This window comes from Colletotrichum truncatum (assembly GCF_014235925.2).
Source record: "Colletotrichum truncatum strain CMES1059 chromosome Unknown Contig_0004, whole genome shotgun sequence".
Classification (NCBI taxonomy): Eukaryota; Fungi; Ascomycota; class Sordariomycetes; order Glomerellales; family Glomerellaceae; genus Colletotrichum; species Colletotrichum truncatum.
In genome coordinates this window covers 1,453,199-1,475,068 of record NW_027222401.1, presented here as the reverse complement: position 1 = coordinate 1,475,068, position 21,870 = coordinate 1,453,199, and the positions used below count along the sequence as shown (strand labels likewise).

The 21,870-nt window shown below is 50.7% G+C and overlaps 6 protein-coding genes across 6 annotated transcripts; 3 read left to right on the top strand and 3 right to left on the bottom strand.

The window, feature by feature from the left end:
- Positions 1-3,510: 3,510 nt before the first annotated feature.
- Positions 3,511-11,588, top strand: CTRU02_207201 (beige beach domain-containing protein; the record flags this gene model as incomplete). The annotated part of the gene is made up of 5 exons (XM_036719414.1): positions 3,511-6,094; positions 6,149-7,063; positions 7,112-10,555; positions 10,606-11,501; positions 11,556-11,588. 5 exons carry the CDS (start codon positions 3,511-3,513, stop codon positions 11,586-11,588), a joined length of 7,872 nt encoding a protein of 2,623 aa, XP_036589121.1.
- A 411-nt stretch (positions 11,589-11,999) lies between these two features.
- On the bottom strand, positions 12,000-12,295 carry CTRU02_207200 (NADH-ubiquinone oxidoreductase 9.5 kDa subunit; the record flags this gene model as incomplete). The annotated part of the gene is made up of 2 exons (XM_036719415.1): positions 12,000-12,046; positions 12,106-12,295. The coding sequence occupies 2 exons, from the start codon at positions 12,293-12,295 to the stop codon at positions 12,000-12,002; spliced, it is 237 nt and encodes a 78-aa protein (XP_036589122.1).
- Positions 12,296-12,774: 479 nt separating this feature from the next.
- Positions 12,775-14,367, top strand: CTRU02_207199 (dolichyl-diphosphooligosaccharide-protein glycosyltransferase 48kD subunit; the record flags this gene model as incomplete). Its single annotated transcript, XM_036719416.1, has 4 exons — positions 12,775-12,916; positions 13,011-13,121; positions 13,180-13,883; positions 13,942-14,367. The coding sequence occupies 4 exons, from the start codon at positions 12,775-12,777 to the stop codon at positions 14,365-14,367; spliced, it is 1,383 nt and encodes a 460-aa protein (XP_036589123.1).
- A 1,273-nt stretch (positions 14,368-15,640) lies between these two features.
- On the bottom strand, positions 15,641-16,453 carry CTRU02_207198 (uncharacterized protein; the record flags this gene model as incomplete). The annotated part of the gene is made up of 5 exons (XM_070204850.1): positions 15,641-15,682; positions 15,733-15,869; positions 15,925-16,056; positions 16,112-16,227; positions 16,299-16,453. 5 exons carry the CDS (start codon positions 16,451-16,453, stop codon positions 15,641-15,643), a joined length of 582 nt encoding a protein of 193 aa, XP_070061383.1.
- Positions 16,454-17,539: 1,086 nt separating this feature from the next.
- On the bottom strand, positions 17,540-17,926 carry CTRU02_207197 (uncharacterized protein; the record flags this gene model as incomplete). Its single annotated transcript, XM_036719418.1, has 2 exons — positions 17,540-17,719; positions 17,861-17,926. The coding sequence occupies 2 exons, from the start codon at positions 17,924-17,926 to the stop codon at positions 17,540-17,542; spliced, it is 246 nt and encodes an 81-aa protein (XP_036589125.1).
- Positions 17,927-19,352: 1,426 nt separating this feature from the next.
- On the top strand, positions 19,353-21,557 carry CTRU02_207196 (rad21 rec8 n terminal domain-containing protein; the record flags this gene model as incomplete). Its single annotated transcript, XM_036719419.1, has 4 exons — positions 19,353-19,371; positions 19,424-19,460; positions 19,516-19,791; positions 19,844-21,557. 4 exons carry the CDS (start codon positions 19,353-19,355, stop codon positions 21,555-21,557), a joined length of 2,046 nt encoding a protein of 681 aa, XP_036589126.1.
- Between the last annotated feature and the right edge of the window lie 313 nt (positions 21,558-21,870).

Here is a 21,870-nt window from a genome sequence, read left to right as displayed (position 1 = left end):
TGTGGGATGGTAATGACTGGTGCTCAGGTACCTCACCTCAGTCCGCCATTTAGGACGTGTCAATGAAGCTTGAGACGGAGCTTCTTTATTTTCTTCGACGACTCTTGTATCCAAAGCCGCGTCAACTCTTTTGTTTGAACATTTGACAGTATTGCCTTTCTCCTGGATGTGATACTTATCATCACTTCGCGGCTTGAGACATGGCGAAGCTGTCATGATCACAGTCAGAGCTTAGCGACGTCATAAACAAGGCACCCAAGAACCAAGGCGGACATGAAGTTACCCTTACTCAATCCACTCCCTAGACATGGGCAGGCCAACGTTTGGATGCTTTGAAATCCTCCTGACCCATGGCACCAAGAAGTCAACCCCAGCATCAAGGACTCTCTGTTCAACCAGCGCTGGCTTTCTTCCGGCCAGCCAGATAGGTAGCATTGCTACGAGGATGAGAAAAGTGCCAGCTCAGTGCCAACGAGACCACGCGGCCGCAATCAGCCTGAGAGACTGAGGCACCCATAGTGCTGCTACCGCCATGAACTCGTGTACTACACTATCAGCATTCCTGAAGCATTCTTCACCCATCAGTTCTCGTCACGCAGCTGCTCTCCCCTTCTTCCCCTCTCCACCCACTGGGCACCCACACAGTCCGCATGGCCCGCATAGCGCTGCATGCGATAACGCGTAATAGGTGATTCACGGAGTGGAGGGCAAGGTAGATCTATCCGGAGGACCCTGAAGCTTAACAAGCGCTGCCATCCCGTCTTGTCTCGACACTCAAAGCTTTCATCGTTTAGACCTGTGCTGCAAGCCCGTCGTTGAGAAGAGGGGACTGCGTTGTCAGACTACGTTAAGCATTCAGAGTTACCTTCACCGTAGTGATCTTGCTCGGGTTGCCTCCTTGGGCGGCTTGGTCTGACCTCGCAAGGATGGGGGCGAGCATGTCATTGACAGTGAGCTTGCGGCGCATCTGGCACCAGTCCGCCCGCCCCATTGAGTAAGTAACTTGCTCAACAATGATGTGATTAACTGTAATAAGGTGCCCGGGTGCTGCTGGTTTCTCAAGGGATTACTACACTCCTCGGCCAGACCAGGATTGGTTCCAAGGCGGAGGAGCTCAGGGCCTGACAGCCACTGGAGCTGTGGATGCTGGTCGGCGGCTGTCGCTGAGGTGCTTCGGTGCTGGAGCTATCCTCAAGGTACCTGCCTGGCCCTGTCGCTCACCAGGGCAAGCTCTAACTAAAGGGTACACGAAGGGCGGCGAGGTTCTCTGACTGGAACATGGAGGCGGGGAGAGGCCCAGCACCAACGCTACGCTGATCCGAGCTAGCCTAGACGCCTGACCCACTGGTCAGATGGTACCGCCCCCGTATGGTGCCTGGCACGTGCCTCACTCTTCCCCTGCCTCCCGTCATCGGTCGGGGGAGCTGCCTGAGGGCATTGCTTGGCCCGGGGGAGCTTTGGCAAGTATCTGAACGCAGCTGGCCCAGCCAGAAGTCGGTATGCAGCCCAACACCGAACGGAATCTGGGAGGCAATCGAACGAGTCATCCAGGTTACCGATGGCGACAGTGAATGCAGGTTAAGCTGCTCCTGCATGACATCTTCAAACAACGGATTCGATACCTCCAGCGGCGAGCAAAGAGGGGGAAGAAACAGAAACATTGTTTACTAGCTGCGGTAGTGGTTGGAAACGCCATGAGCTTGCGAGTCGTTGTCAATGCGAAAGCCGCATCTTGCCACACCACCCCCCTCCAGCGTGAAGAGACAATTGGGCCATTCACGCCAGCTTGAGGTGGTTGCAGCCAGTACGCGTGTCGTGGTCCGTAGGCAATATTCCGACTCGGCATTACATGGTTGGCAAGACTGAGAGAATAGGCCAACTGGTGTTTGATTAACGAACGTCTTGCTGAACCGCAAAAGACGTTTGCCGTTGAATATGCTAACCATGACTGAGCACCTACATTAAGCACTTGGCAAATCTCGTGTCTCGGAGCCTGAGAGGAGGCAGACTGAAACCACCCACGCCGCCTAAGCTTCTTCCCAGATGCAGCAGCGAGTGTGCAGCTATTTGTCCTCCAGAAAGGCACCAGGCTTTAAGTGCCAGCGGCAAGATCCCCGTTCCCTGAGCCGATGATCGCTCAAGCAGCCCCTGGTCAACGGAGTCATGACACATGACCAGTTGATCCTATGTCTCTACACTATTGTTGTTGTTGCTACATAATTAGCGTTGACAGCGACAAGAGACGGTCGCTGACTCCAAAAAAAATAAAGACGCTACTACAAAGCCTGATAAGCGGTCACCGACTGATTCGTGTTCCGAACAGTCTAGCTTTTGGTTGGTTTCATGCATTAAAGAGGGTGTTCTCTTGAAGACATTTGATTGAGGTACAAGTACAGCCACCTTAGTAGTAATTAGACACTATCCAGTCCAGACAAGCAAGACACCTTGGTCAGTTGCCTGACCTAATGCCGAGCCTCAGGCCGAGCAGAACCTTTTCGCTCAACTTGTTACATGGAGGTATTTGTGCTCGAGAGAGATGAAGCATTCATGTTTCACGGGGTTCCACCGTACAATTGACTGGGCAGCATTGGATCCGGAAACCATCCGTTCTCGCCAGTGCTTACAACAAGGTTTGCCTTGCTGGCTAGTCGACTGAGCACGTTCAGGCTCGAGTTGTGGAATTCGGTAACTACTGAATTTGGGATTGAACGAACACCACCAGCAGTTATCCGCGTAGCTATGAGGCGGAACAGTCGCCGTAGAATTGTCTGTTAACGAAGTCGAATCCCTTCAGTATCTCTGTTAATGATAAGTCAGAGTACTCTATTAATAGCATACACGAGACACGACGTATCACCCTGGTCTCTATGCTATGCGGCTGGGGCTAGATAGTAATGGGGGGATTCGGGCCGCCTGGGACTCGCCTGCTTCTGTGATTCAGTGATGAATGAGTGAGTGGTTCGCTAGTGGAACAGGTCGGGACGACAGGTCTTAGAGGACCGAAATCCTTCAGCGCTGCACCGCCACCATTCCTACCCCACTTCGATTCAGAGGTGCCAGCACGTCAGACTGGTAATTGAATGTTACAGGACTCTTGGACAACGAGGCGGCCATTGAGAAGTGCACAAGCCACACCACGCGCCCCAAGGCTGACACTTCCAGCTCCAGCCAGCTCCGTCGTCGTGATAACGCGTATCTTTTGAACGTCAAAGGAGCTTCTCGAGCTCGTTCATTTTACCTGACATCTTTACTAAGTGCCGCTAGTGTTTCTTCATCCGTACGACTTCAAACCTGACCTCGTCCTTCCCTCTACCCGGCCCTCGACGTCTGCCATTAGGCATCCGAGCCTCGAGCTGCTGCCCCAATCCTGCACCGCATCCCACTTTCGATGCCGAAGAGTTTTGACCGTTGCCTGGACCCTCGATGGGTGCTGGGATTGAAGGTTTTGGAATGAAGGAATCGTTGAAATCAAATACCGGTAGCCAATAACCATATAAGAATTTACAAAAAATGTCGACACTACAAGTATCAAGACGATACCGCTCGTCGACCTCCGCCTCCTCTGGCGCCGTCACCTCCAAAGCTACTGAGATCCTGCGTAGCCTGCTCGACGGCCTGGCCAACGGACTCCGGCAACGACGCCCAAATGATGGCTACCCCGAGTTTCCTGTTTTGCTTAAGAGCTTGCGTCAGATACGCCAGCACATTGCCGCAACCGAACCGCCCAGTCCACCTCAAGATGACTTTCGACATTTACGCGGCTTCACCCAGCTCCTTGATGTCTTGCGCTCCTTCTCCGGATTCTACAACCCACAATTAAGATCAAAGGAAGAGAAGGAAGGCCTGTTCGGGCTTCTGGAGGCTGTGCTCGACGTCTTCGCCGCGGCATTCCTAGACCACCCCGGGAACAAACGCTATTTCCGCCACAGAGTCGAAGGCGGTGGATGGGAAGCCCTCGAGCAGACTATCGCCAGTGTGGGACTCGGAGGGAGCGATTCAGATCTCTGGACCAACTGTCAGATGTTTGGCAAGCTGCTAGCCTTCTCTTTGGGCGATAAGAAGGTTGACACTTTGTGCCAATCGATCGCATCAAGTCCGAAGCCAGAGGAGGACGCGAAGATGGAGCCAGAGAAGAACACCGGAGACAACAATGCGAAGATAAGAGATATTGCCCAGGAGGTACGCGACATCGTTCAGAAGAAGGCCATCTTCAAGAATCCTGAAATCTTGCGCGCTGTTGTGGGATTTTGGGAGTCAATACCAAGGGCGGAAGACCTGCCGGCCAACCCCTGTTCTTTGGTCGTCCTCGACATCATGTCTAGTGTGGTCTCAATTTCTCTTTTCAACCTTTCTTCGCTTCATGCCACTGGTGTCCTCTCTCGCTTCCTCCGAGTGGTCTTTGGGCCTGCCTCGCGGCTTGACCAGACCGAGAAACAAAAGCTACTTATTCTTTGCAAGAAACTTATGTATCTGGGAGTCAATCAACCCTCAGACACACAGTTCTTGTTGGCAAACCCTTCGCCAGAGGCATCAGAATTCTGCTTAGAAATGGCCTCGACTTACACGGGCCCTCCTTTCTTCCAGTTCGACCTCTCTCTCCACGGCCATTCATCTATTGAGCTGCCAACTCTAGGCCGGTCCTTCCCGCCGAACTCCTCCCCAGGATATACCTTCACAGCATGGATCCGTATAGACCGGTATGATCCTGCGGCCCATACTACCATATTTGGAGTCTTCGATGCGACTCAGACATGCTTCCTCCTCATGTATCTTGAGAGGGATACCCATAACTTTATTTTGCAGACATCTGTCACGTCCAGTCGACCCAGTGTTAGGTTTAAGGGTATGGTCTTTAAGGAAAAACAATGGTACCATTTTGCCCTTGTGCATCGACGACCAAAGACAATGACTGCCAGTAAGGCGTCGTTGTATGTTAATGGCGAGTTTGTTGAGCAAATCAAGTGTGCCTACCCTTCTGCACCACCTTTCACGAACGGCAGCACAGAGAGTTTTGCTTCATTTGCCTCTACCAATGCAAAGCCACATCCCGTTCAGTCATTCTTGGGCACGCCAAGAGATTTGTCAAGCCAGCTTGGCGCAGGGTTGGTGTTCTCCAAATGGTCCCTTGCATCAGCACATCTCTTTGAGGACGTACTCAGCGACGATTTCCTGGCTGTTCACTATGGTCTATCGCCGAAGTACCAGGGCAACTTTCAAGACAGTCTGGGTGGCTTTCAAACATATGAAGCTTCTGCCTCCCTGGGCTTAAGGAACGAAGTCTTCCACCCGGGACGGGATGAGAGTTCTGACATCATCAGAGCCATTCGAGACAAGGCAGGCAGCCTGTTGCCAGAGAGCAAAATCCTGCTCAGCATCCTTCCGGCGGGTGTTTTTCGTGAGGATGGTGTTTACCAAGATACTCAGCTGTACCGCGCTTTGCCTCGGAATGCGGCAACAAACCTGATTCAAATGACACACAGAAGCGGTTCAGCTATTGCAGTTAACGCTGCTTTGCCTTGTCTCCTTGATGCCCTTGCACGGTCCCATGGGATTGCTGTCATGACTGGAAACCCTGTGGCGGTTATGCCCTCCTATTTTGACGATAACTTCTGGCGTCTTGCAGGCTTCACTCCCCTAGCTCTCAAGATTGTTGAACGTGCGGCTACTGTTGAAGAAACCGTGCGTGCTGTTGAGATGACGTTCCTCTGCATCAGAAAAAGCTGGAGGAATAGCGAGGCCATGGAACGCGACAATGGCTATGCCATCCTTGGCATGCTCCTCAGGGCCAAGTTAGGCTACACTGTCAACCTTGGTGCTGATAACTCCAACCTAAGGCTTCCCATTACCAGTGAAGAGCGAGACAAGTTGAGCTTTCAACTCTTGAGTCTTGTCCTTGACTTTATAGGATACAAGCATGCCGAACCTTTGGAATCCTTTATCGTGAACCCCCTGGCCTACCGCATATTGCTGATTGACTTCGACACCTGGCGGCGGTCGGCTCCCATCACTCAAGAGCTATACTACAAACAGTTTGTGACGTTTTCTGTCAAGAGCAAGTATCACCAATTCAATAGCAGGCGATTGATGCGCATGAGTATGTTTGTTTGATCAAGATCTGTCTCTGGATTGGCCACTAAACTGTGAGTAGGAATTGTTAAACGACTGCTTGATGCCATGAAAGCAGAGTCCATCTCGGAAGATGTTCTGCCTCACTTCATGAGTGCCCTCGAGCACCTTGTAAAGTGTAACTACACTGCGGAAGTGCATCGAGCGCTCGCTTTGTTTATTACCTATGCCTACCACTCACCTGCCGCCTCCCTCGTCCGGACCCCGCGACCCGTGTCTACGATCACTCGGTCGCCTACCCCGGGCTTTGCAAGAAGAGCAACGTTCGACTCCAATACTTCCTCGAGCACGTCATCCTATCGATTCCTTACAAAGAAGCAACTCGGTGCTAAGATTTTGAGCATGTACACAACTCTACTCTGTGAAAAGGGAAACCGAAACAACATTAGCAAGTTTGCAAGAACAGTGACTAACAAGGTGAGACCACCATCTGACGCAACCCAATTATCGTTATTGAGTATGGACCAGTGGTTGCTGTATCTTCTGGCGAGCGATGACCCCGAGACGGTGATAAACGGCAGCAAAATTCTGGCTAGGCTATTGATCACGCATGGCTCCTCATACACGGCGAAATTTTCCGGTAAGACAGGAGGATTTACAATCATGGCTCATCGCCTGAAGCGCTGGTGGTATCTCCCCTCGTTATGGCCCATTTGCTTCTGCATCTTCTTTGGTTCTGATGTGGCTGAGATCGATTTGGAACGGACTTTTGAATTTTCTAGCCTGCTTGAGACGTTTGGCAAGTCTCGAATCATTTATCCGGAGAGTCTTCTGGTCATAACTTCCATGCTGCAGCATGGTTTGAAGGACGTCATGAAGAACCAGGAGGATCCAAACTCGCCACAGAAGCCGCAGAGCCTGCAAGCGAGTGGCTTCGAAGGCCTGGAAACGCGGCCAAGGGCTAAGTCAATGGAAACCAGAGGCTTCGACACAAAAGGTACTTGCTCCCATTTGGCTCATTTTGAATTCGGCTAATTATCTACAGAAAACTCTCAGCGCGATGGTGAGAAAATATCGAGTAACGCCCCCATGCTTCATACCGTCATTCGATTTTTGGCAGACCTCCACTCTCGATCTGCAGAGTTCCGAGATTTTGCCCTCACATCTGAATATGTGAGATATCTTCTTTGGGCAGCTTACCCTATCATCGTTAGCACCGATGCTGTGACTCCCGAAACAGAACTGAGCTCCCGCGACTCGGCTTTGACGTTTGAGGGCGGCGATGTCATGATCCGGTCCCTGGCTGGCTCCCACCCAGGCCCAATTGTTCGTACAACTAGCACAGATGCAGTCGCCACGCTCGCGGGAAATCCTCGTGGCACTCCTCTACGAAAGGCTTCTGGTTTCGTTCTCCTTACCAACCAGAAATCCCCACAAGCTCCTAGCTCTGCTCGATTCGCTCCGGTCATGTCACCAAAGAAGAAGATCGCCTCGCAACAGTCAAGCAGTGCTACGCTTGACAGCCTTCTGGAGCTAGTTATCGGTGTCTTTATTGATCAGGTCTTTACTCGGAAAGAATTCCCTGGTTTCGGTCTGTTCTTGAAAGTCCCTCCAGGCTTTCAAGAACATCAAGCATATTTTGAGTCCTTCGTCCTCAAAACCACGCTTCAGCACCTCGGGAACCACATCCAACCTAATCAGAAGGTTTTGTGCGAGCCAAAAGTCCTCACCAACATGGGTAGACTCACTGCGCACGTCACAGAGTCGATCTTTGAAGGTTGGTTCATCAACGGCACGGAACCTATGCTAGAGTTTGCTGGCATGGTTCTGGAATATCTCCAACGACCTGATGTTGCTAGCCTGAAAAGCGTTCGTCTCTGCAGTCAAGCTGTGACGACAATGCGCCAGTGCTTCCTTAAGCTCCTCCTGCTCCGCTTCTCTGAGCTTGATGACCCTGAGACGCCCGATTCTAGCGCCAAAGATTTCTTGAGCAAGATTCTCTACTGGCAAGCTCCCATTCTGGGATGTCTGTCGAGCGAGGAGGAGTACATGAAATACTTCTGGTATCAGCTCTATACCAAGCTTGTCGATTCTAGAACATCTATCCGGTCTGCTGCGGCGACTATCATGCGGATTATGCTGGTACAAAAGCCAGATGAATCTAAGGTCCTTTTCCGACAATGTGGGCAAACGGACCAACAGCACCTTACGAGAGACTTTGTCATCAAGCTGACCGAACTTGATGACGATACCTTTATCGAATGGGTTGACAAACACCGAGCTTCTCTGGATTCATTCTTCTTTGGGGGCATCTCAAAAGCATGGGAGGAGTTTGTCGCCGTAGAAAACCAGCGGACCGTTGACTCGGCTAAGTTCCGTTTGGCAAAACGCAAAGACCGGTTGAAGGCGTGGCAAACGGAGTCTCTCACTATGGACAACGTCCTCTTACGGCACGACATGGCGAATGGAGCCTGGATGAAGAGCATCTTCAACAGTGAACACTTCAAGCATCAGCGGCTCACGCAAGATCAGCAGGATGACATGGCATACCTTGCTGCAGCATTCCTCAAGATGGACCTCGACCTCCGCCGACCTGGGGCCGTCTTTGCTGAGCAAACACAATTGAAATGGAAACTGGATCGAACAGAAGGCCGTAACCGTATGCGTCTGAGACTTCTACCAGATTATTCCAAGAAGCATGTAGAATACCAGCCTAAACGGAGGGCAGGAGACGCACCGGTGACTCCCTCGTCACTAAAGGTCAACACGAACATGGCCCCAGCCCAGATCTCACCCTCACCTATAAAGTCAGCCACTCCAGCCTCCTCCCACTTAAACCTTGGCCTTGATGGTGGCAAGGATAATACCGGGCCGCCTCCAGATACGGAACAAGAGGAAGAGGCCAACGAATCTGGCGTGGGTGCCGAGGAAGACTTTGAGCTCGTAGATGACCCCAACGACGCCAATGAAGGTGATGATGGGTTCGAGGACAAGAATCGTAAAGTCATGAGACGACTTGAACAAGGGGATCAAGTCCAGGCGGTTTACAACATATCGCGAATTGTTGGTCTGGAGGCGTGCGAAGGCATTCTCATCATTGGGAAGGAGGCCCTCTATATTATGGACAATGTTTTCCAATGCGCTTCGGGAGAAATTGTTAACGCCTGGCAAGCTCCGCCGGAAGAACGGGACCCATTCTCGGAGATTATTACAGATGCCAAAACGACGGAGCAGCGCCAGAGTTCCAGCCGCAGCGAGCAAGAATCGCGAAGTTGGAGATGGTATGATGTGATCAGTATCTCAAAGCGAAGATTCTTGTTCCGTGATGTTGCCGTCGAGGTCTTCTTCACAGATGGTCGCAGCTACTTACTGACATCCATAAACCCGACGATCAGAGACGAGGTGTTTGGCAAGTTGATGAGCAAGGCACCGCACACCAATGCCGCCAGCTCTCTGCCCAATCCAGAGGATGCATGGCGTCTCGAGGCACTCAAGGTATCTGAAGAACAGCCGCAGGGTTTTGGCTCCAAGTTTGGAAGCATTTTCAACTCATCGCCATGGAACCCTGCGATGAGGAGGTGGCAGAAGGGGGAGATGTCCAATTTCCACTATCTCATGCTAGTCAACACGATGGCAGGCCGCACATTCAACGACCTTACCCAGTATCCCGTCTTTCCTTGGGTATTGGCAGACTACACCAGCGAGGAGCTTAATCTGAGCGATCCGGCAACCTTTCGAGATCTCTCTAAGCCAATGGGTGCCCAGACACATGGCCGTGTCTCAGGCTTCAGAGAGTCTTACAACGCTTTGGCCGAGATTGGCGAGACACCCTTCCACTACGGCACGCATTACTCGTCCGCCATGATTGTGTCATCGTACCTCATCCGTCTGCCGCCCTTTGTCCAATCCTATATACTCCTCCAGGGCGGTTCTTTTGACCATGCAGACCGTCTCTTCCAGTCTATCCCTCACGCCTGGCAGTCCGCATCTTGCGATAATAAGGCGGATGTGAGGGAGTTGATCCCAGAATTCTTTTGTTTGCCAGAATTCTTGACCAACATCAACCAGTATAACTTTGGCCATCGGGAAAGCACCGGAACCAAGGTTAATAACGTCGTTCTTCCTCCTTGGGCTAAGGGCGACCCTAAGATCTTCATTGCAAAGCATCGTGAGGCCCTTGAGAGCCCTTATGTCAGCCAGCATCTGCATAGCTGGATCGACTTGATCTTCGGATACAAGCAAAGAGGCGATGCTGCAGTTGACAATCTGAACGTCTTTCATCACCTGTCGTACCGTGGAGCGACGGATCTCGACAACATCAGTGACCCCCAGGAGAGAAGGATCACTGCTGGCGTCATCCACAACTTTGGTCAGACGCCTCATCAGGTGTTTACTCGGCCTCATCCTGGTCGTGAGCATGCATCCTGCCCAATTCGGCGCCTGGATACCTCGGTCTATGCCCTGACTAGGTTGTCTCATCCCCTACTCGGTAAGTTAAAATCCTTGTAAAGGCTTTTCCTCCAGCTGACGAGAAAACAGAATCCCACGAAAGAGTTGCATCCCTCATTTACTCTCCCAAGATTGATCGACTTATTTGTGCCTCGCCTTTCCGCCTGAACGTGGCGCCATACGACAAGTTCCTCGAATGGGGTTACGCTGACAATAGCATTCGATTCTTCTTCAGCGACAACAGGAAGGTAAGGAAGCCCGATACTTTACCTAGTGGGGGCGCGACTAAGGATCATAAGCCGGCGGGACTCTTTGAGAATCTTCACATAGGACAACTGTCTTGCGCCACTTTTGCCGACTCCAAGACGCTTATTACCGCTGGAGAGGACTGCGTCATTTCCGTCTTTGCAGTGCAGACTTCCCCAGGGAAGGTTGTGGACTTGCTTCCTCGGTCATCCCTCTTCGGCCATCGGGCTCCGGTAACGACAATTGCGGTCTCCAAATCATTCAGCACATTCGTCTCCGTGTCAACCGATGGACAAGCCTTCCTTTGGGACCTCAACCGCCTGGAATTCATCCGTAAGCTTCCCTTGTCGCGAGCTGTTGAGTGCGCCCGCATCAACGATGTCTCCGGAGAGATTATGTTGGGGTCGGGGCCCAACGTAGTACTTTACAACATCAACGGTACTGTTATCCTTGACCAGAACGTCTGCGGTGAGCCAGACGATTACGTCCATGCCTGTGCTTTTTACGAAGGTGCAGGAAACGAGTGGCTTGAAAACTCTCTTGTTTTCACCGGTCATAAGAGGGGCCGTGTGAACGTCTGGAAGAAGTGTGTGAAGAATGGCAAGTGGGTGCTTGAGCTTCTTCGGCGACTGGATCATGTGGATCCTCGATCTGAAGTGGGCGCCAATTACGACGCTGGCATTACATGCATCGCGCCAATGCCGCAATGTGTATATACTGGCGACGACGATGGGCGAGTGGTGAGTAGCCTCAAACACAACATGACGCAGTATGTATGTCTAACAAATCCGCAGTACGAATGGAACCTCGTCCAGAGAGACAGATGAGAGTCTATAGGACATCAAAAATATGGCGAGGGCGGCAGCCGCATGCGAAAAGCAAGTTTGTTAGGGCAGAGCATAGCGAATCTACACGCGGGCGGGCATAGAATCGGCGTTCTTCTCTCGTTTGGTAGTCCTTGGCGAAACCGTATTAAAGACCATTTAGCATGCCGCGCGCAAGTGGATTGATAGAACTTTGCATGATAGGTAGTGTACAGCGTGAGCCTTGTTTTGAATTCGGCCTTCCCCATGGGAAGCAAAGCGTGAGAGCTACGGGATTACGCCTCGGCCAGCTCGCTCCCAGAGCCCACCGACTCTCCTTCCTGCTTGCTGTCTAAGCCCAAACGCCATCGTATATACAGTGATTTTTTTTTTTTTTTGGTTTCGCTCGACTTGAGGTCAGGTATATCAGGTCGCTCATTCGTCGTCGTAGCCAGTCAGCTGCTTCCTGGGTCCCGCGGGAACTGGGCAAAATTAGCTTTCTCTGGTGCCGTTCGCAGCTAGACTCTCGACTTGGGCTTACCAGGGTATGTGACGGGGATGGGCGGCGCGTTGTAGTCACCGAGGGCCTTTCTGACGGGGGGGACGAGAGCCAGCTGAACCGGGCCAAGGGCACCGATGACAACAGACCAGAAGTAGGCGGGCTTCTCACGGGATGCCCAGCGCATGTAACGAAGGGGCCCGGCCCAGAATCGGGGAGACGCAGCGGACATTTTGGGTACTGTAGTAATCTCAATTAGCATTTATGTCGTGAAAAGTGAGCGCGGCGCAGGTTCTCATACTCAATTGACCGTGTGGTATGCCGTCAAATGATTGTTACGATAACTAACGGACGTTTCGATCATGCCGAAGCTCAGAATGGAGTCGCGGCGGGAGTTGCAGGGCCGGAAAAACCTGTCGGAATAACTCAACTCTTGATCCCTAAACCGGACGCCCACTGATCCGACCTCATCCCTGCTGCCACTCCTGCTGCCGGAGATTCTCCGAAGGGGGGGCTTGGCAACGGCTACGTATCCCCAAGCTTCAAGACACATGCACCAAAAGTGCTGGACTGCCGCAAGCTCTCCCGCCGCAGCGCTACGCAACGCACCCCAGCTGTGCGCCAACTTCCTCTTTTCCACAACACCCCTCAACACCTTTTGTAATTTTTTCCCAGTTGAGCCAGGCCGCAGGCTTTTTATATCACATCAACATGCGGTCTCTTATTTCGCTTTGTCTGCTGTTCCTGGCTGCCGCCGTGCACGCCGTCAGCGTCACCGGCGGCCGGCTCCTGGCCATCCTGGATGATGTCGCAGAGAAGGAAGACTACTCCAAGTTCCTCGGGGATCTTGAAAGTAAGTTGTTGCCCCCAGATGATGTTGATGAAGCTCCAGTAGGAAGCAATTGACTGCGCAGAAGGAGAGTAGCTGACCAATTGATCCAAAACAGGCCGCGGATACACCATCAGTTACGAGTCGCCCAAGAGCGAGTCTCTGCAACTGTTCAAGCTCGGCGAGCGCGTTTATGACCATGTGTTGCTCTTCCCCTCTAAGATCAAGGGTATGCGGCGCTTTCTGCAAGTTGCAAGATCTGACTGCAAGCTCACACGATGTCACAGGCCTCGGTCCTAACCTGACGGCCAACGTCCTCCTCCAGTTCATCAACGCCAACGGAAACATCCTCCTGACTCTTTCTTCTACCGCGACCATTCCGACTTCCCTCGTCAGCCTCCTTGCTGAGCTCGACATCGCCCTCCCCGCCGACCGCACCGGTCTTGTTGTCGACCACTTCAACTACGATGCCCTTAGCGCTCCCGAGAAGCACGACGTACTGGCCCTCCCCGCACCCAAGCAGCTCCGTGCCGGTTTGAAGACCTACTTCTCCCAGGAGGGTGAGGTTCTTGCTCTCCCCAACACCGTCGGACACATTCTTGGTTCTGGCCAACTTCTTACGCCCATCCTGCGTGCGCCCAAGACTGCGTACAGCTACAACCCCAAGGAGCAGTCTGAGGTTGTTGATGCATCTGATCTTTTCGCTGCGGGCGAGCAGCTTTCGCTCGTCTCTGTTTTCCAGGCTCGCAACAGCGCTCGTTTCACCGTTGTTGGATCTGCTGAGCTGTTTCGCAACAAGTGGTTCGATGCCAAGATCAAGCCTGCTGGTGCTGCGAAGGAGGTCAAGACCTGGAACCGTGAGTTCGCGAAGAGAGTCTCTGGCTGGACTTTCAAGGAGATTGGTGTTCTGCGAACCAACGAGATTGAGCACCACCTCAACGAGGCTGCTAACGACACCAACCCCGAGATTTACCGTGTCAAGAACGATGTGGTGAGTAACCTATTTCCGGATTATATGACATTGGAAGACTGAATAACTGACTGGGTAGACCTACTCTATCTCTCTCTCTGAGTACTCCTGGGACAAGTGGACCCCTTTCACCGTTCCCTCCGACGATGAACTGCAGCTTGAGTTCAGCATGCTCTCCCCCTTCCACCGCCTCAAGCTCTCTCCTAAGGCTAGCACCGCCGACGAGTCTACTTACACCGTCTCCTTCGTGCTCCCCGACCAGCATGGCATTTTCAACTTCAAGGTCAACTACAAGCGTCCTTTCCTTACCAACCTCGAGGAGAAGAACACCGTTTCTGTCCGCCACATGGCTCACGACGAGTGGCCGCGTTCATACGTCATCTCTGGCGCCTGGCCGTGGTTGAGCGGTATCTTCGCCACCGTCACCGGCTTCGTGCTGTTCTCTGCTCTGTGGATGTACAGCGCGCCTACGGCTGCCGCGGGACAGGCCAAGAAGACGCAGTAAATTGCAATGACGTATAGTGGTGGAATAGCCTTTAAAAATGACGGTTGCGTGTTGTGGAGGTTTGATCAAAGTACTTATGATACTCGAATAGAAAAAGACGAGAACGAGGTCTGGATTTTCTCTATTACTGGGTGTCTAGAACTTGTAACTGTAGTATACACATCTGGCATGGATTCCCCGGTAGGTTCCGGGGTACAAAAGCGCAGGTATCAAATGACTTTTACGTTTACAGTGAGCGCATTGTGTTTGCGGCTGGCCTTAGTGATGTTTTGACTTTTGACTTTTTTGTTTGACATGATCCTAATATTTCATGACATGTTCTTCTCTAGGCTCCTCGGTTGTGCTGAAGGGTATGTGATGGTTCAACAAGTATGCTGAAACAAGTGACTCGGACAAGTATTGAGTCCTCGTTGATACGTCAGTTTCAACAACAATGCATGCCAAAATATCAAACATCCTTTTCACTGAAGCTTCTTGAGAAAACTGTGAATAATACTACTAGTTCAGGCGAGGCCTCATCCCACTTCGACCTGCATGGTATGTCGCATTCTTGTTGCCGACCGGCTGAGGCTGCTTTGCAGGTCTTGTCTCGTAGAGCGAACAGCGAACATCAAATGTGGTAGAACCTGATAACACGATTCAATTCAACGATACTGGAAAGTCTATTCCTTGCTAAGGTGTATCAATAATGAAGAAGCCAAAATACAGAGCAAGCAGGTTGTCAAACTCCAATGGCACTACGGGGAAGAGCATCGTCTAGCCACTGTCTCTATCTATTCGACTTCATTTGCTATTGCCATGGTGAATACCCACATCTTTGTTAAGAGTTTTGGATTGCCTGACATCTGAATCTTCGTGTAAGCACAGTAATGTACATATGGGAATTGAAGAATCGAGGATGATTGTGTCCTTCAGCAGAGTCAACATGTGCACTGGTCAAAGTAGGTCGACTGCTTCGATGATAGCATTGTTCTCCCCTAAAGGAGATGACAATAGCCGGATGACAAAACCGGATACTGACAGCTAATTGAACAATACTGTGGGAACCCGCTTTGGGAGCTCTTCTTGCAATGAGAATACACAAATACCTAGCGATAAGACGAACAAAAAGATGGCCACATAGGCATATTACAGCATTGACGACTCCGTCATTTAGGCTATGATTAGTGCTTCCATAAGCCTTTCCGTTCCACTTACTCTGCTCTCAGCCCGGTACCATTGCCGATTGTAACCCTCTCAAGAGCACCGGACCTCTGTCAGATATTATTGACGCCTAAACTGGAGGATTGCAGGCTTTACAGCGAATGGCGATACCCTAAAGCTCATATCAACATCTATTACAAGAACAAATTCAATATCACTTACCAAACTCTTGCCGGGGCTGTCTGTGCAGTTCGTCTGGAGCGGAAAGTACTGCTGAATAGCCCAGAGGGACGTAGTGGGTGAGTAATTGAACAGAATCCGAGCACAAGATGCCTCGTCGCGATACAATTGAAGAATGTCTATATGTCAAGCGTGTAAGGATGCGTTCACAAGCAGATGGAGGGGTTAACCTACCCATGAGTCGACGCGTGATCAGTGGTGAAGGGTTTCCTCGGACGCCAAATCCCACACCAACTCCAGTCCAGCTTACACCCTTCAGTTCCTTGGAGATGAAGCTCAAATCATCCTCAGGCCCAGTAAGGATAGCTAAATCGATACATGTCAGCAATACCTCAAGGGTATGTGCAGTGAGGAGGATCACCCTTGATGTTGTAACCGGCCTGCGCGATGGCCGCCATGTCTGACCGGAGGCCAGCCTCAGCCTGCTGGGAAGTGAAACCGCTTGCCGCTACACCAGGGTGGTTCCATGGCAAGCCGCTATCCAGAGCAAGACGTCAGTATGAGGTAGGTACTGGGAAGATACACAATGTGTTATATCGATCTCTTACGTGAAAACGAAGTTGTATTTGCCGCAGTCCGGCGAGTTGTTGCCTTTTCCAGGACGGCCGGGGTCAGACTGGCCTACTACGGCATTGAAGGCGGCAGGCGAAGCTGCAGCGCTCGCCGCGAGGCCAAGAGTAACGATACCCCAGAGGTTGACCATTGTAACTAATAACGGATCAGAAAGAGGTGATCACCGGTGCAAACGGAGAACGATTCCTGAAAGGTAACAATGTGTGGAGGTCAGGTCACAGTTGGGAATCTGCAGCTTATATACGAACTACCTAACCATTTTAGCCTTTTAGGATGAAGCTTCTCACCACAGGGGTTTGTGTAGGGAGGGAAAAGACTAAAATCACCGCTGACGTCCTCCACCATCATCCGCGGAACGAGTGGCTAGTGTGTTTGTTTTTTTTAAAATGCGGCTGAACTTTCCTGCCCCTCCTCATCTGGACAAACAGGCAAATAATTTCCCAAACTGTTGGGTGATACGGAACGTGTTTTCGCGGCTACCAGAGCGCGAGAATGCCATCAACAATTAAGGCTGATCGTTTTAGATATAGAATATCTGAACCATCTAATTAGACGGCCTGGCCAGTGCTTGATTGTAGAGAGAGACACGCATGTGCTACGCCCCTCGGCTCTCTGACGGCAACGCACCCTGCTGTTCGAGTGCAATCACCTAACCGAACTCGTCACCTTCATATAGATACTCGTAGTCCAGGAGGGGAAGCACGTGGGCCCAAAAACAAATAGGAAAATAAGTGTTTGTCGAAGCGCTAGTCTCACGGGCGATTGCTGGGATGAAGTGCCTTGGTCATGTCTACCAAAGGAATTTGCTTCAGTGTTCTATTGAGCCACATTTGTAAGCTCCCATCTTGGTGAATTACTATTGTCAGTATATTTTTCAGTCTTAAAAAAATCATGGCAAACAATGATTTAACTTCGTTCATTTGCAATGCTTCTGTGTCTTCTAGTACCTATAGTAGCCCCCTATTCTGTCAAGGATCGATGGGTAATAACAAGCTTAGGTACTCCCCATCGGTGACGTACAAGAGATCACGCTCTTTTGCAGGTGTCTCAGTAAGTTCTCTTGCGTAAATAAGATCTCCTGTGTTCCAAAAAGCTGGAAGCACTGTTACGTTTGCCATCAAACACGAGAACTGCGTTCCTTCATTGAACCGCTTGACTCCCACGAACTTGATAATTTCGTCAAGGCCCACCGGGTTGACCACCTCATCTTATGCTTCTATATTCCTCCTGGCCTTCGGCATCGATGATCGACTTCGCGTAGAAGGGAGTGAAAGGATGATTGAAGACAGTCACCCAGCTGATGGCATGAGAAGCAGTTCAAGGCATCGTGGTTCGTCGCAGTTTTGACGATGCGGGCGGCAAGGTGGACACCGAGGAAATGTTTCGAATAGATGACCTGAAAATCACCGTAAGCGTCGAGAACTATTATTTAGATACCTTTGTTGTACGAAAAGTTGAGAACAGACACTAAAGGAATGGGCATGTGGAAATCCATGTCGCGCCTGGGGTAAGACTAAATCTAGGAAGCTACACGTACTATGTTTGATCTAAGGATTGACCAGAGACAAAGATGTGTTGGGTAAAGGCGAGCTGTTCGACCCATATTTTCCCCCAATATGACTATCAGAGATTTTGCTCATTGCCTCCAAGATCTATAGACATTGCACATTACACTGGACTAGTGCCATTGCCCCACGCCCTTGCCATGGGTCTTTCTGTGATTGGTCATATCGATGCCGTGGTTGGTGGCATGGAAAGCTTTCCGAGGGTAGCAAGTCTGAGCTATACTCGTTTTCTTTAAAACATTCACTTGGGGAAAACGGCTTTTGGGTGGGATTTCCTGTTTCATACTTGCAAAGGAAGCATCAAAAATTGTGGTTCAAAGGTTTTCGCACAAGACATCAAGAGTTACTGTGGCGTTCTAAATGCTGCACAAAACTTCCTTGACGATATTGCTTGTGCCAAGGTTTATGCTAACACTGTGGAAATAAGGTCGTCATTAAGAAGAGAGGTCTCACTTGGGGCAAGGGCGTTTCCTTACAAGCAAAGAAGATGTGTTCGATGATCTGGAAAACATTACGGTTAAGAGGCTATATTCATCTGCCAAGTCCTCCGTTGTTGCTGTTGTTGTTGTTGAAGAATACCTTGAGGGTAATGAAATCAGTCTTCTTTCCTTTGGCAATAGCAAGACCACCATGCCTCTCCAACCATGCCAAGACAACGACCGCATCTTCAAGAGTACCAATCCTGAGATTGACGGCATGGGAATATACACCTGTGGTTTTTTCAGATTTGCAACACCAGACTGCTGAGATTAGAAAATAAGTGTGATTTAGCATTCACATAACACGTCTTCTTAAGGCCATAGACAGGAGTTAATCCAGGCTGAAAGTAGCCTAAGTTTCTCTACTTAAGTGGAAATGCGAAAAGTTATCTGATGTGTTGATCATTATGCTCAGTTTGTGGAGTGCAGGCGTGTAACTTGTGATATAATTGTCATTGCTGCAGTCTAGAAGCTTCCTGATGGTACTTGGATTTTGTCTACTACAGATCCTTTCTTTGCGGGCTGTTGGAAGAGTTTCAGGATGTCAAAGTTCTGTTTGGTATCAGTAGACAGAAGGTTGGCTCTTCACTAATGTAAAACATGAAGGCAAGCATGCAATGTTAAACATAAGGAAATGGAAATATTTTTCGTCACTGTTGGGAAGAATTATTCAATCACTGGCAAGGTAGAATTACTGACTGAACAATGCGTCGAAGCTCAGTAGCTCTGGTCGTAGATTTGGAAGGAGACATGGTTGGCGGTAAACTAACTTAGAAGGTGCCTGCTTTCTGCAAGTTAATGGTACTTCTTAGGTTGGCAGCTCCTTTACGTCCTTCAACCCTCAACTCGCCGCTTCCTTCCTCATCTCAGCACAACCACCGCCATCAACTTCTGCGAGACGGCACACTTGTTGTCCCATGAAACTCAACTGCCAAGAAATTACTGAATTGCCTCAAAGGCGTTGTACTTGGTCGTTGACTTCATCATGTTTTACAGTCACGAGAGTCAGTCAACCCTCTGAGATCTCCTTCCTCGGCTCATCTAACCGCCAGCTAGTACTCGCCAGCAAGCAGTACGGCGTCGCGACAATTTGGTGAGGCTTATCATCATCTATTGTTTCTCAAAGTCTTAAGCTTATGTTTGACAAGGCATGTCGCGAACTTCGGGCCCAAAGGTGGCGTGCGAAGGCTCTCCCGGAAAGCCATCGATGATGTCAACATCCCAAGGGCTTGTGACAAGATCATGGATCCGGGCCCGCCGATATCCTTACGTCTTCAAAGCAATCTGCTGTACGGGGTGACTTGTGTTTATTCCCGTCAGTGTCATTACACCCTCAACGACAGCGAGAAAATTCGAGAGACAATGAAGACCATGGTCGTTGTCTATGGTGACAGTGGAATCGACACAAAAGCCGGCAAGACCAGGTAGTTGCTCTCCCTCTAGAACATACCTGAGTTTTCTGCTAACTTGATATAGACGTGAACAGATCACATTGAGCGATGACCCGCGTTTTATTCTGTCCAACAAAATCCCCGAATTCAAACTTGACAGTGGAGAATCGCTCTTCCCTAGCCAGCCATTTCTATCGTCTGGAGGCAAGAAGTCTCAATCCCAGCTTAGTCCCTTCCCAAGCCCATCGATTCTCGACTTCGCGAGTCCCGCTCTACCGATTCATCTAGACCTTTCGCAATCCTCCTCTCCAAACGCCGGCTTCCAGTTCCCGTCACCGCACATTCATGGATCTGCAGCCAACACTTTCCTCCCAAAAACACGGGACGACCTCGATATGGACATGCACATGGATCCCTTCGGTATTTTAGATGATGATGGTGGCCTCCATATGAGTGTCGGTCTGAATGGAGAACTCATAGATGATGATCTGGAATTACCAGTCCTTCCCGGAACAGATTTGACAGAAGACAGCGTGCAGATACAAGATCAGCAGCAGTCACAAGAGCTTCCCCAGAACGAGCAAGACCAAATCGCATTTAACCAGGATGACGATGTTCCTATGGTAGGAAATGACGTTGCTGGACCCCAAGAAGAGGAAGCCTTGCAGTCTGTACGGTCACCTGAACAGGCCAGAATTCCCAAGGCGGTTGCACCTGTTGCCAAGCGAGGCCGTCGTGTACTCATGCTTGACCGTGGCAGAACCACAATTGCCCGCAGTTCTCTCAAATCTTGGGACCAGGATTACCTGGAGAATGCTGCAGCTGCCAGAAGCAAGCGGAAGAGAAGTACCCGTGCGCAAGCGAGAGCATATGCCTACCAGATTGTCCTTGGACGTGGGATCAACAATGTCGGCGATTTACGGGGTGTTACTGGAGTCACTTATCCGCTTGCTCAAACCTATGCAGGGAATGGCCTTCGTGATCGTATCTGGGGACCTTCCTTAGATCAAGGCCACAATTCCAGCACTTCTTCACCTGGAGGTTCTAGAAGAAGACGTCAACGAAGCTCGGAAGAAGCCTTTGGCGAAGAGGAGCAGGAGCGCAAAGTTCGACCTAAACTCGAGGAGACACCACAGCAAGGCCGCTCCATGGACGATGTGCTTGACTTTGATCTACTTCTCAACGATGAATCAATGCCTGAGATAGGTATGGAGGCTGCACAACCCCTAGCTGACCACATGTCATCTTCTCTCATGCCCTGGAACCACACCCCCTCGGTCGGCAGAGGTTCCTCAATCGGCCCCAACTCACAGCAAGGCGGCCGTCAGCTAAGTATGCGTGGAAGTAGCATTCCGCCGTTCGAGCCGCTCCGAGACGTTCCCGATGGTGATATAGCAGCCGACCTTATTCAGTTTCCAGGCGCCGAGGGCCTTGGTGAACTAGTCCCCGCGGCCTTGCTCGATATTGGGCAGCAGCAGAATCAGGATGAAACGCACTGGTCCCGGTCGGCAATGGATACTGCAAGCCAAGAGTTTCTGCGCTGGACAGAAGAAGAGACCAAAACAACAGGCTACATCAAGGAAGGAGACTCGAACGAGAACCGCAGGTGGGTCGCATTCGAGAGCCTGGTCCCGCCTGGACAGCAGAATCACGTTGTCGCAGCGCAGGCGTTCTACCACATACTTTCCCTAGCAACAAAGAATGTGATCAAGGTCGAGCAAGACGTTGAGAGGCTGGAGCCTTTCGGAACAATTCGGGTTGGAATTGACATGACGGCGCAACTGGACAACACGAATTGAAGACATAACACACGGTTATTTGGGGATCATTTGCGGCGTTGTGTTTGACATGATGCGGCTTGCTTTCAAAAGTTGAGATCGGGATTGTTTGCTTCGATTTAAGGTGGTTTTTTCCCCTTCTTTTTCTTTTCTGCGTTTGTTTTTTTTCGCACTGCATTTGATTGTTTCCCTTCAGAACGCAAGACACGGAAGCGTTTAATCAAAATGGGGATCTCGAGAGATTGGGAGCCGAGAAACATTTTCAGGGGGGGGGATGATTTGATGGCGGGGATTTGCATTATATCCCTCCGAAGGGATCACATACACTTTGCTT